This window comes from Pagrus pagrus (genome assembly GCF_965226575.1).
Source record: "Pagrus pagrus genome assembly, chromosome: 13".
Taxonomy (NCBI): Eukaryota; Metazoa; Chordata; class Actinopteri; order Spariformes; family Sparidae; genus Pagrus; species Pagrus pagrus.
This window is the reverse complement of record NC_140197.1, coordinates 9,583,232-9,596,228: the sequence shown is the minus strand read 5'-3', so window position 1 is coordinate 9,596,228 and position 12,997 is coordinate 9,583,232. Positions and strand designations below refer to the sequence as shown.

At 41.4% G+C, this 12,997-nt stretch overlaps 1 protein-coding gene across 2 annotated transcripts in view; it reads left to right on the top strand.

Moving 5' to 3' along the window:
* The first annotated feature begins 854 nt into the window (after positions 1 to 854).
* Positions 855 to 12,997, top strand: part of usp43b (ubiquitin specific peptidase 43b) — a 69,489-nt gene continuing 57,346 nt past the window's right edge. For both annotated transcript variants that reach the window (XR_014624002.1, XM_084372478.1), the window contains exons 1-2: positions 855 to 1,822; positions 10,889 to 11,035. Coding sequence is in view for 1 of the 2 variants with exons in the window: in XM_084372478.1 (XP_084228604.1) it covers positions 1,196 to 1,822; positions 10,889 to 11,035 (774 nt within the window). In the remaining variant the exon portion in view is untranslated. The remainder of the gene's footprint in view (positions 1,823 to 10,888; positions 11,036 to 12,997) is intronic.

Below are 12,997 nucleotides of genomic sequence, written 5' to 3'. Positions count from 1 at the left end.
TTTGTTACAAATAGCTAACTATAAAGTTCAAATTGGATTAAATTGGCTCATGACCTTTTACAAAAAGTTAGTAATAGTGGCTCCTTGTACATGTTTCAGATGTCAGAAACAGTTTACCTCAAAACTCATCACATGGTTTCATTTAAACAGATGTTTGAGGCCTAAAGAGGAAAATAATCCAATATTTCACAAAAAGTCCCAAAACTTTTATTTGTGTTGCAGAGCTTTTGTCTGTCTTCGTTCCTGCCCCATTAACCAAGTCTCAGTCCTGGGGCCGGCTCTAGCCATTTTGAGGCCCTAGGCTAGATTAGGATTTGAAGGCGACCGCCTATGTGGCCCAAGAGCCCTGCTCAGCCATCAGATTTATCTTGTGACCCCATGGAGGGGCCTCGACCTGCCAGACCTGGAACCACTATACTAGTCTAGATTACCTAACTGTAAAGTAGTTAAAACGAACTCACCTCAACCAGCAAGAACAGTAAAACTGTATATGCTTTGATGCATTTATGTAAGCTTTAATGTGATGTGTGTGGCCATTTTACTGCAGAATGAATACTTTTGATACTTTAAGTTTGCTGAATGTACTTCTTCTGTAGCCTACCTGAGTAATGCGGGACTTTACTTTTGGAGGAATTGGTACTTTTGCTAAAGTCAATTGATCTGGATGCCTTTTCCACCACTGATGGAAAGTCAAACAAAAACATTTATGTGTCAGATTGGTAATGAACACTGACCACATGAATCCAATCTGTACACTGCTCTCTTATCTCCTCCGTGTGCAGGGAAGTGGGAGGGAGGGAGGGTGGGGGCAGTCGCACAATCAGCAGCCTTTTCCAGGCGAAGTTGGGCGCGATGGGAGGGAGAGAGCGCTCAGTGCTGCAGCTGGACGGACGGACGGACGGCGGAGCGGCTCGTGTTGTGCGGGGCATGACGAGATGCCGCCCGTGACAGCGGGGTCGGAGTAATAATGAACGCCTTTAGTAAGTGCTGGGATGGACGAGGAAGGTTTACCGTCAGCGCCGGGGGGAATAACAGCGTGCCGTTGTGCCTCGTGGCTCCGAGATGGTGTCACCTCTGTGCGCTCTTCCCTCTGCTATCCGGACAGGGGACACTGGCAGAGGAGTGACACACCGGCGTCGGAATTTACACAGTTATCAGTGTGAGAATAGACGGTGGAGGGAGTAGAGGCACTGTCATGGAGAAACAGAGCAGAGTCAAGGAGGAAATGCCGACATCGAAGGAGGAGAAGCGCAAAGAGAAGAAGCCCAAATCTGGGAAGCTTTTCCGAAAGAAATCTCTGAAGTCCGTGGGGAGCTTTATGAACAGAATCATCAAAACTTTGGGCACTTTCACCCACTTTGGAGACGCTGACGCGCATGACGCGGAGGACGACGACGGGGGGTTTCGGAATGGCGCACCTTGCACCCTGAGCGCCGGCTCGGGGATCATCAGAGAGGACGTACAGGTGGCTTGGGAGCGGGTGGTGAAAAACACTTCGAGCACGTCTTCCTCTCTGTGCGCGGGCAGAGACAAACTCCTTTACCACTACGGGGAGAAAATCCCAGGCGTCCTGGGGCTGAAAAACCACGGGAACACCTGTTTCATGAACGCCGTGGTCCAGTGTTTGAGCAACACGGACCTGCTGGCGGAGTACCTGGGGCTGGAGCGGTACAAGCTGGACCTGAGTCAGCCCAGAATCAACGGGGTGGTGAGAAGTGAGGAGACGAGGGTCGCCAAGGGAGAAGTCACGGAGCACTTGGCGTCACTTGTCAGGGCTCTGTGGACTCTGGAGTACACCCCACAGCTGTCTGTGGACTTCAAGGTATTACACATCAGTCCACAGGTGGATGAGAGGTTCAGGGAGGAAAAGTATAAGGGAGTCTCAGTGGTTATCATTAACTAAACACAGACTCTTACATTAATAGTGCCTTGGTGCAGAGTGATCCCACTGTCTAGTCAAACATAATCACATGTTATGCTCACTGTATTCCATAAACATCAGCATGAAGTGCAGAGTCGTCAGACAAAACAGGGCTGTCACAAGTTTTACGTCACTTGCTGTAACTGCCAACAGTGCAGAGATCATTCTCTCCCCACACTCACTAACAAACACTAACAAGCAGTGAGGTCACAGGCTTCGCCCTGTGACTTCTGTGTTGTCCTGCTAGGTGATAACGAGGCTGCTGCTCTGTGTCACTGCAGTCTGAGGGCGCAGGGTCAGCAGGTGCTTGACTCAGTGCAGTTTCCACCAGAAGACCCTAAATTATATAACAACGCTTTAGACTTCATTGATAAAAATCATTTGGTAGCATTTAATTTTACAGGCCTGGAAATTTCACGGTAAGTAGGTGGTAATTACCAAGCAATAAATTACAATTTTGTTGCAGTTACTCCCACATTTCAACAATAATTACCTCATAATATCTTAAAATTTACCCCAATATTATTTAATAAAAATAGTCTGCTAATTTCTGAGTATTTAATGAATAGCAGGTAATTTCTTGGTTTCTGCCTAACTTCTGTTGATCATGCCATTTTTAATTCTAAATGTGAGAAAGTAAAGTAAATGTACTTCGATTTACTGACCTGCAGAAGTACGGCAGAAACTAGTTTGAGGTTAAGCTGTCATGTTTAGCAGAAGTTAGCCAGGTATTAGTCAGAAATCACGCTGCAACAACTTGCTTCAGTTTCGTGGCCTGTGTGGACAGAAACTAATAGAAAATAAAAAATGACATGATCAGCAGAAGTTAAGCAGAAACCAGTTATACGGAAATAAACTTAACTGCTTGTTGGAAAATAGCAGGCTGATTTTATTAAATCATGTTGGGATGTTTTCAATACATTTTGAGGTAGTTATTTTGATAATTAGGAGCTAATTTGAAATAATTTTTTAAATATGTCACTTGGTAATCATCACCTGCTGCCATGAAATTTGCAGAGCTGTAAAGTGAAGTGTTTTATTGAACAAACCCAGTGGGTGCGTGATGACTTCAAGTTAATCGTCACTTAGTTGCTGCACTAATTAAATAGTGCTTTATTTCCTCTCACAGCATGGCGAGGGAGGTAAGGGACAGGTGACTGCTCAACTTTACATTGCAGCATTTATTTATGTTCCTCTTGTCATGCAAAGTGTGTCGGAACAGGAAGGAGATACTTAACTGTAACACTTTAAACTTAAGAATCTTGCTTCCCTGAGGTTCAGGGGCTGTGACAGAGCCCTATCAGGAGACCCTCAGGCTTTCCTACTCTGCCCACGCTGAAGATAGTTTATCTGCTGGCGGCTCTTTGCTCTGGATTTCTCTGAGCCATAGTTCAAGGCAAGAAGTGGATAATATGGAGCAGCGAACAAAGGAACCTCACAATGGATCTATTCTTGGAAATGCTAATTACTCTGTAAGAAAAGGGGTACGTAAGAATGGCGACTGGAATATCTGACCCGACTGTAAAGGCACATCTCTGCTCACACTTGAACATATTGTAATGAGGAAGCCAAAAGTTTATCTGAGAGCCAACTAAGTGATGTCAGTTTATTGCTGTCCGGATCAATATTCACATTGATTCTTTCTCTCTCTTTTGCTCTCCCATTTGTTGGCTCTCTGAAAAACTCTCCTCTTCCTGTCAGCCCAAATCCTTGCTGCCAATTATTCCCCCAGTTCAGCTCTTTCATCCCCTTTGTGGGAGTCAGATATCAGATATTTTCAGGACAACAATCAGAGGGAACAGCATGGAACAACATCTTGCCGAGATAAAAAGCGAAAACGCTAAACACTCCCTCTTGTATGTGATGAGATGCTTCCTGTGTTAAAGCACAGGCACACACACTGCTGTGGCTCTTGGCTGTGGTTTGCAACCGTAGGAGGTCTAGAGTTCATGCAGCTTAGGCCTTCTGAAATTGCCTGTTGAGTAATACCACAGCCGCCTGGAGGGAAGCATTATAAAATAATCAGATAGCTCTGAGGCTTTTGTCTGAGAGGCAAAATTAGCTCCCAGTTGCAGGATCTCAGACAACACAAACCATTAATAAACAGTCACACAAAAAGAATTGTTTTTTATTGGAACGTTTAATGAATCTATTGTTGATTTACAGTGACGCTATTCACTCTTCCCTCCTCTCGACCTGGCCCACGCTTTGACTGCTGCAGAGACATTTTAGATTTTGGATTTGTAAATTATGAGTCGATTCTGAGTCGTTGCAGACCTCTGAAACTGTTCTGTCAGAGGGGAGTTGGAAAAAGCAGCCAGATTAGAAGGACTAACTAAAGTACCAACCTTCCCATCACAGGAATTTTGATAAGAAATGATAAAGGGGCAAGTGCTCAAAGGGACCTCTTTTTTTCGATTTTAGCCTGTAACATGATGTAGACTATGCTGCACTTTTCATTTTACATGAATAATTCTGTTCGTGTACGCCTTCTCTGTAAATGTAGAATCGTCCTCATTTGATCAAAAGTTCTTCGAAGTTAATGAATCAGCAGTGGCCTCCTCACAGGTCAGTTGGCTGCAGAGTCCCAGTCAGGAGAAAAAACACAACAACAATGTCCCGCCGAAGGCCTGGCGCTCTGCCACATTCCTGTACCACCTGGCTGGTAGGACACGAGAGGTGGAAGGAGGGAGGCAGCTTTTATAAATGTTCACTTATATAAGATCGGGTATCGCTGTGCTGCTTTGGGATATTTTACGCTGACAATGTGTCCTGAGCTTGCACTCTCACAGATGTGCCTCAGACGTTGCAGTTGAAGAGGTTGAGCTTGTCCAACCTGGGAGCAGATGTGTGCTTTTGATCTGGACAGTTCTCGTGAGTTTCCTGCATCCCCCCTGGCAGGATGGTGTGTTTGCACAGAGAGGCCTGCACAGGGACAAAGCCTGAAACTCAAACAGTTACTCAACAACCAATTTATCGGTTTCCATAACATGAGAGGCCTGAGAAAAAAGGGAGTTAGGGTGAGCAGGCTCGATGACTGAACAGGAATGTCATCCTCCCTACAGTGTATTGATGGGCCCATTCTGGAAGCTAATGTGACGGCAGTGGGTCTTGCTCACAGGTATGTGTCAGTATTTGCTGTCTCCATGTTGATCTTTAATGATTATCTACGTTGCTGGTTACAGAAAGTTAGAGGGCTCATGGAAGATGTAGTAGAGCAGTGATTCCCAACCAGGGCTACATGTACCCTGCAGTGCAATCTAGGGCTTGGCGGTATGGCCTTAAAATAGTATCACTATATTTTCAGGCTGTAATGCAATACACATGTCTCAATGTTTTGAAATGTCCTCAAAAGCACTTCATAAATGCTAGGACTGGGCAACAAAATCAAATATCATGTGTTGACCAAATACCTTGATACTGATACGATGACATCATTGTAGGGATGATTATTGGTACTTTCACAAAATATTAATGTAATAATATTTTTGATAAATGCTCATCAGTAATGTAGACATAATGACTGGGGAAAGGCAAGTATGAGGCCAGCTAGAACAGCCTTTAAAACCAGGAAAAGACAACTCTTATGCCACATCATCTTATGCCTTGGCAAGCAACTCGCTTGTGTCACATAGAAAATGAACTAGGACAAACATCTCCTTCCGTTGCGCTAGCTTCAGTGGGTCTTTACCCTGAGAGTGTGTGAAAACTAGTTAGCAAGCTAACAGAAGTCTGTAAAATAATCTAACTAAAAGTGAAAGAAATAGTGAAAAGTAACAAATAATTAGTTAAAATAGATAGCTAACAGTAATGTACAGTGCAGATAGTTAGCTAAAAGTGTTGGTTCACATAGTTATTAGTAGGCTAACAATTAAAAGGTTAGCTGAAAGTGTTAGTTACTGTAGGTTAAATGGTTTGAATAGAAGTAACAAATAATAGTTAAAATAGCTAGCTAACAGGTAACTAACCGTAATGGATAAATGGTGGACATAACTGTGACAGAGACACTGTTGAAATAGTTAACTAATGGGTAAAAAAGTATTCTGGTCAATGAAATGAATAGGCTTATTTATATGTAATATGACTCAAAGAAAAAGTGCATTGAAATTGAAAAGTTTAAACAGTTATCTGGCTAAAATTATCCTATTAGATAAACTGTACAATAGGGCATTGACGAATACTGCTTTTTAGTATTCGTCGAATACTTCCCAAAAGTCGACTAATAGTCGAATATTCGCATATTGTCACGGACGTGACCTCACATACGCACGCACACCACAGTATCTCTCTCTCTCTCTCTCAAATTAATGAATAATATTTACCTGTAGCTACAGGCTGCTCCGTCTCTCCATCTCGCAGTAGCTGAATCAGGTGGCTTTTAACCTCCGCTCTGGTGTTCTCTGGAAGGAATCGGAGATCTTTAAATCTGGGATCCAGGATGCAGGCAATGATAGGAACCGATCCCGCCAAGTCGTCCTCAGTGTCCAACTTGAACCTGGTTTTCAGCTGTTTTAGTACCGTGTTCTTAAAGTTGCGAGTTGCTGTTACATCCGACTCTTCAACTTTCAGCACCACATTCACCAGATTGAGGATAACGGGGTAGATAAATGAGAGCCCGACGTGCATTTCCCCACACATGATCGTAGTTGCCTTTGCCAGCGGTCTCAGCACAGGCAGTAGATGCTGGATTAGTTCCCATTGCGAGGCTGTCATTGACAGGGCTTTTCTGGCGGTGGATTTAGTGACAGTCTCATCTTCTAGTACGGCTTGGACAGGGATGCGCTGCTCGTTAAGTCGCTTCCTTTTTCTTTGGTCGGATATCTGGCGTGTGGAGAAGTCTCTCATTGTTGTCTGTTGTTGGTGCTTCTCTCCGCTAACGTCGCCGCTGCTGCCGCTAACGTTGCCGCTGCTGCCGCTAGCCCCGGCCGGGTGTAGCTTCAAATGGTTATGCATTGTAGACGTACTGCCATGGTACTTTAGAGTAGCCTTACATATATTGCAGCTAACGGTTTTATCTGTTTTGGTAAAGTATTGCCAGACCTTGGATACTTGCAGGCGAGTATTGAGAGCCGCCTCAGCCATTTTACTTTCAGTCTCCTTTCTCTTTTTTTTTCGTCTCCTGTCTGCTGCTTGGCGCCCCTTGCGTGTTGACGTCACACACACGCACGCACACGCACGCACACACACTGCACTAGTCTCACATGCCCCCAGCTGCATATCTGCGGTACCGCTTTATTACAGCACCGGGCTTTTGAAAAAAAGAAAAACAAGAAAAAGACGAATACTCGACTATCACGCACAGCATCGAATAGTGGTTTTGATAGTCGAATATTCGATTATTCGGTGAAACCCCTACTGTTTAAATGGTTAGTGAACAGAAATGGATAAATGGTTACAATAGGTAGCTAACAGTAACAGATGAACAGTTCAAATGAGTGGCTTAAGGTGTTGAATAGATGGTTGAAATTATTAAAAGTAGGCTAACAATTAAATGATTAGCCAAAAGGGTAATATATGTGCTTAAAATGAATAGCTAACAGATAGTTGACAGTACTGCACAAACAATAGTTAACTGATAGCTAAAAAGAATGGGTACTGTTAAATATAATAGGCCTATTTACAGTCTGTGAAATATTTAATGTTAGCTTAAAGAAAAAGTGGATGAAGGGCACATGGATGAAAAAGAAACCCGAAGTTTAAATATGTATCTAGCTAAAAGTATCCTAATAGATAAACAGTTGAAATGGTTATCTATAAAGTAATGGATAAATGGTGGGACTATTCAACATTAGCTAAATGATGTAGAGGATAGTGTTTCTTTATTTTCTCTTGTTAGATGATTACACACATTACAAACTGGCCAGTGGCCATTATGCCAGAAGGAGCAATAAAAAACACAGCATTTTCCTCAACCTCAATTATATCACTGAGACAATTGCCACCTTCTAAAGGCTGATGGTAATTACTGTTATTACTTTGCTGCACAACAGCTTTGGGCTAGCCTGTGTCCATGGTTCTCATGCTTAATGTCAGAACATTTCTGCAAAGCAACCCTGAATATTTCAAGAGCATTAATTTAGAAAATATCTGCTGTAGCCCACTACAATAAATCTTCTACGATCAGTGTGATTTAAATACATTTGCTGTAATGTGAAGTATGATAGTCCAGTTGTATTGAATCCGCAGTGTGGGTGGATGTAGTGGAACAGAATATAAACTTTACTGTGAAAATCTGGAGAATTCATATGTTTAGGTTGTGAATATGTTATATTATATGTTATATATAGACTGCCCAGAATCAGAGGTGTCATCTAAAAGAGCAAAAATGAAAGTGAGGTTATACAATGTCTCAACGCCTATGATACACGTCATGTAATAAAACATTGCTCAACAAAGACAAACAGCTGTTTAGTTGTATTGGGTCAAATGGTAGCTCTATATTTATTAACTTTTTTTGTATTTTGTGACCAATTCATGGGGGTGTATGAGGCGAAGCTTTACTTTCAAGACAAGATCAGAAGAGAGGATTGGAGAACTTCATTGCTCTGCCAAAACTCCACCAGCAGTTTATTCTGTTTATGAATTTTTATATTCACTTTCTGTACATCACATCTACGTATCCACTTTGAAGATTCAGCCCTGACTCTACTTCCAATGAGTTAATACTCGAGTCATACTCTCTTTTTTCGTGTTTTGAAAGAAGAGCTGACTTAAGTCTACTTTATTTTCTGGTGTGTTTCTATTGTGCGGCACTGAGCTGCTGCACTTGAGAAATATTCAGCTCAACACCTTGCTCCAGGATACTTAAATGCTGGATGTGAAAGGAGCAAAGAGTGTGTTTTAATTTGGTATTTCCACTCACTTTTTGAGAATTGAACTCGCAGCTCTTCAGTGACAAGCCTCTAACCTCATCATCAGTGTAATAGCTATGAGAGGCATATCACATATTAGTGGATTATGAAGCAATGATTACAGTCGGCTGTTCCCTCTGCTATAATCTCTCATCACTGCCTTTGCTTCTCCAGGCCGCCAGCTGTGGTTCATGTAGCTAATTCCTGCCTAATTGAGTTTGGTGCCATTCACTTCTGAAGTCACATTATACTATGTGCGAGCTAAGTAGTCTTCAACCTATTTTTAAAGAGAATGTTATGCTCTTTTTTCACATCAAAAATGTCAAAAATGTGGTTTCTTGTGAAGGTGGAAAGCCGATGCTTCTAGACAGTGAAACTGTCTTCGATAAAGGCATGTTTTACAAATCCAAAATCTGAAATGTCTCTGCAGCACTCAAAGCGTGGGCCAGGTGGAGAGGAGGGAAGCGTGAAGAGCGTCACTGTAAATTTGCAAATCTAGGATTCCTCTGATCAGCGTTCTGTGGAGAAGGCAGGGGTAGAGGTGCCCAACAACGAGCACACCACAGCTGTCAAAGCCAGTAAACAAGCAGTGCTCTGGATTCACATGTTTTAGTGAGAGAATTATTTTGAAAGGGTATCTCAGCGAGGTAAATGAATTTGTCTTCTCCAGGTAGCCACAGCAGCTTTAATTCTAACAAGCTGTCAGATTAATAAAGCCAATTAAACCACCTCTGTTTTGTTTTTCAGTGAAGTCAAATGTGGAATTGGATCTGTTATATTTATGGGTTTTAGAGCTTTTGTCTGTGAAGTGGCTGTGTCAGCAGTACTGTCACAGCACTGAAACATTTTAATTTCTTATGATGTACACTTAATCAACCAAACTGTAGTAATTATCTAGTAGGGTTGTAACAGTAGTAGATTTCCATTGTACGATAACTGTCTCAGAAAATAGCAAAGTATCACGGCATACGCTATCACACAATCACTATAATTGTCAGTTAATTAGAGCTGGGCAATATGACCCCTGCAATACCCTGCGGTAACAACATCACAGTTGCAAAAATATTGTTGGAACAACTTTTGGTACTCTAATAAAATATTAATACAATGAGATTTTTGATAAATAATCATCAGTAATGTGGGTTTAATGTCTAAGTGGGTAAAGACAAGTATTAGAGCAACAGCAGGGTTAGCTTAGAAAATTACATCACTTTATTAATGCAGCCTTTAAAACCAGGAAAAGACAACAGTTACGCAATATAACGATATAACTTTATCCAATCTAGGACGATATATAGTCTCATATCACGATAACGATATATATCGTATATATTGCACAGCTCTACAATGACCCTTAAACGAACAGACGCTTGATTATAATGTACCAATATATTCAGTCCTGTGAATGAAAGTCGTGAAACTTTAATCACACTAATACACTCAATAAAAACAATTTGCCTAAAACAGTGACTTTAAGTATTACAAATACATGTACATTTTCTATCTAATTGTATTCCATAAGTACTAACTTTCAATGTAAAGTGTCCCATTTAATGAAAAAGTTTATTCTTCTTTCATGTTGAGTCAGTGTGAAAAATGAAACAACCTTGTCTGATTAGATAAAATGAATGCAGACTTATACATAAACCATATGTGTTTATTCAGTCATTACTTATAAAGTGAAGGGGAACTTATGCTAAAACAATGTGTTTACTCAAGTGTTGATTATTCAAGTATTATACACAACAGCAATGCATTTCAGGTTGGTTATACTGTCTCCTGAAATAAATCACATATCTAGTTATTTGATTTATGCACACTGACTCAACCTGATAGAAAACTTTGGATTAAATGAGGCCCTTTACTTTGAACTTATGTAATAGAACTAAAAACTAGGATGGAAAATTTAAACGTAATTGAAAGACTGAAAAAGTCACTGTTTTAGGCATTTTTTTAATTTACAGTAGAATACCCTCAATGCCCAAGAAAAGAAAATGTACACAGTTTGATACATGTTGACTTAAATATCCCAGAATAAGCCAGATTACTGTTGTGACCTTGTAATGTAGCTGTAGAAAAATCACACTGTATTGCATCTGCTTTTTCCCTTTTCCAGACTATAGTGTCCAAGTATGGATCACAGTTTCGTGGTAATTCCCAACATGATGCCCTGGAGTTCCTGCTGTGGCTGCTGGACCGTGTTCATGAAGACGTCAATCTGGCCTCCCACAATAACAACAACATGACCAAAGCTCCTGGAAAGGTAAGAATCATGTAGCAGCAGTCGACGTGATAATTCTGCTTCTCACTAAGAAAAACTCCCAGTGTCCCTGAACACGAAACATGTCCCCCTTATAGTAACATTTATAACAAAGGTTCAAACTGCATGCTTAACTGGTGCATAACTAATACATGACTCATTATGATTAAATGAATTATATATCAAAGAGTGCCTGTGGGAAACCATTATTACTTCATGTGATTACATGACATCCAATGGATCATCGAAAGACATGAACCCTATTATTTCTTAACGGGTTAGTGTCTCAGACCAGCTCATTTCATCACTTTTTCCTGCTGTTGTCACATTCATATGAATATCATAACACCTGGGTCTTCAACAGGGGGTCCAATGACCCTGATGGAGTCCTTAGAGTCAGAGATTGGGACTTGAGTTTGTGACTTGTGAACAATCTTTATTTTTTATTTTTTGGCGCATCAACATTAAGAAAATGTCTGACGAGCTGAACGTCATTCCCTCATGCGTAACCTCACGCATCTGGTGTGCGCTGCACGCAGCCACATCTGTCGACAACACTATGGCGACGAGCACAGCAACTGCTGCTGCTCTCCCGTTTGTCATAAGCTTTGCCAATAGGAACTACACACAAGGTGCGAACAAAACAATCACCAAATGCAATGTTTGTGGAATGAATATACATCAAACTTTATCAGGTACCTAAAAAAACACAGCCTGATAGGTCAGTCACTTGGTTATGTGAAGCAAATCATTGTTTGATAGTATAGTATGTTCATTAGCTCAGATTTATATGCAATGGAATTTTATACAATATATGTGGAGGAGGTCCCTGTTCCGTCTCTCTATCAGCTAAGCGCTCCTGGGCCTGAAAAACGTTGAAGACCCCTGTCATAACTTATTCACAAGGCCAAATGTTTGCGTATGAACCAAGACACTATGCAATGCACGCAGCAGTGTAGGTAATGATAGTTGTTGTAACATGCACAGCACACACTGGCAAATGCTTTCAGATGTTTTTCCTTCTGTGGTTCATATTACAAATGTCTTCCTTGTGTTATTTCTTATCAAGCCAGCAAGTCTCAACTCACCGATAAGGATGTCCAGAAGTTTTTTTGATTTGTTCTGCAGTGCAGTTTTAATGCCACCAAAACCAGTGTGGCAATCTAAGCTGTGCAGCCTTTCTCTGTGTTCCTGTGTCTAATGCATTGCCTGTGGACAAGGGGAGTACAAGTGTGGCGATTTGGTGTTTGATTTTCTCTCAGCACGTCGTCTCCTGGAGGCAGGCCTGCAGGAGTGCTGCATCCTGATACTCCTTGAATGGAACTTTGAACTGCTCTGCTTTGAGCCATTACAGCAGAATTTCCATGTATTATTGAAAACATGTTTTTTTACTTTTGAAATAGGCATCCCTCTTTTTTGTAGCTTTATCGGGGTGATAACCACTGGCATAATTTATGAGAAGTGCTACACTTGCTGTTGGTGAGTCATTGCAAATAAATCCACTCAAACTCAGTGCCCTTTGTTTCCTGAGGCGCTAACTGCAATGATTTATTCTGTTGTTTCATCATTGTGGGATCGGGAGATATCGAGATCAGGAAGCCTTATACTCCCAAAGCTATACAGTGGAAAATTAGAAATATAACATCCCTTTTTCTGTGAAATCGCTATGACCGACATGCAACCCTGCAATGAGTACTTGTATCAATAAAGGGAGGAAAAAGCAGGAGTGCATATAAAGCATATAGAGCCAAGGTCATATTGAAAGTTTTGGCTGGTCTGAAAGTTTGCTTGTCCTTTTAACTACAGCTGATAGTCAATCCTTCTATTAGCATGTGACTGATTAAGTAAGACAGTAAGACAAATGAATAGAGTGAAATCTGCGTGTGTGTCTAACAGACCGCAGTTCACCTTCATCCTCTGTCAGTGTCCCACTCTCAGTATCAACGAGAATCTTTCTTGACAACT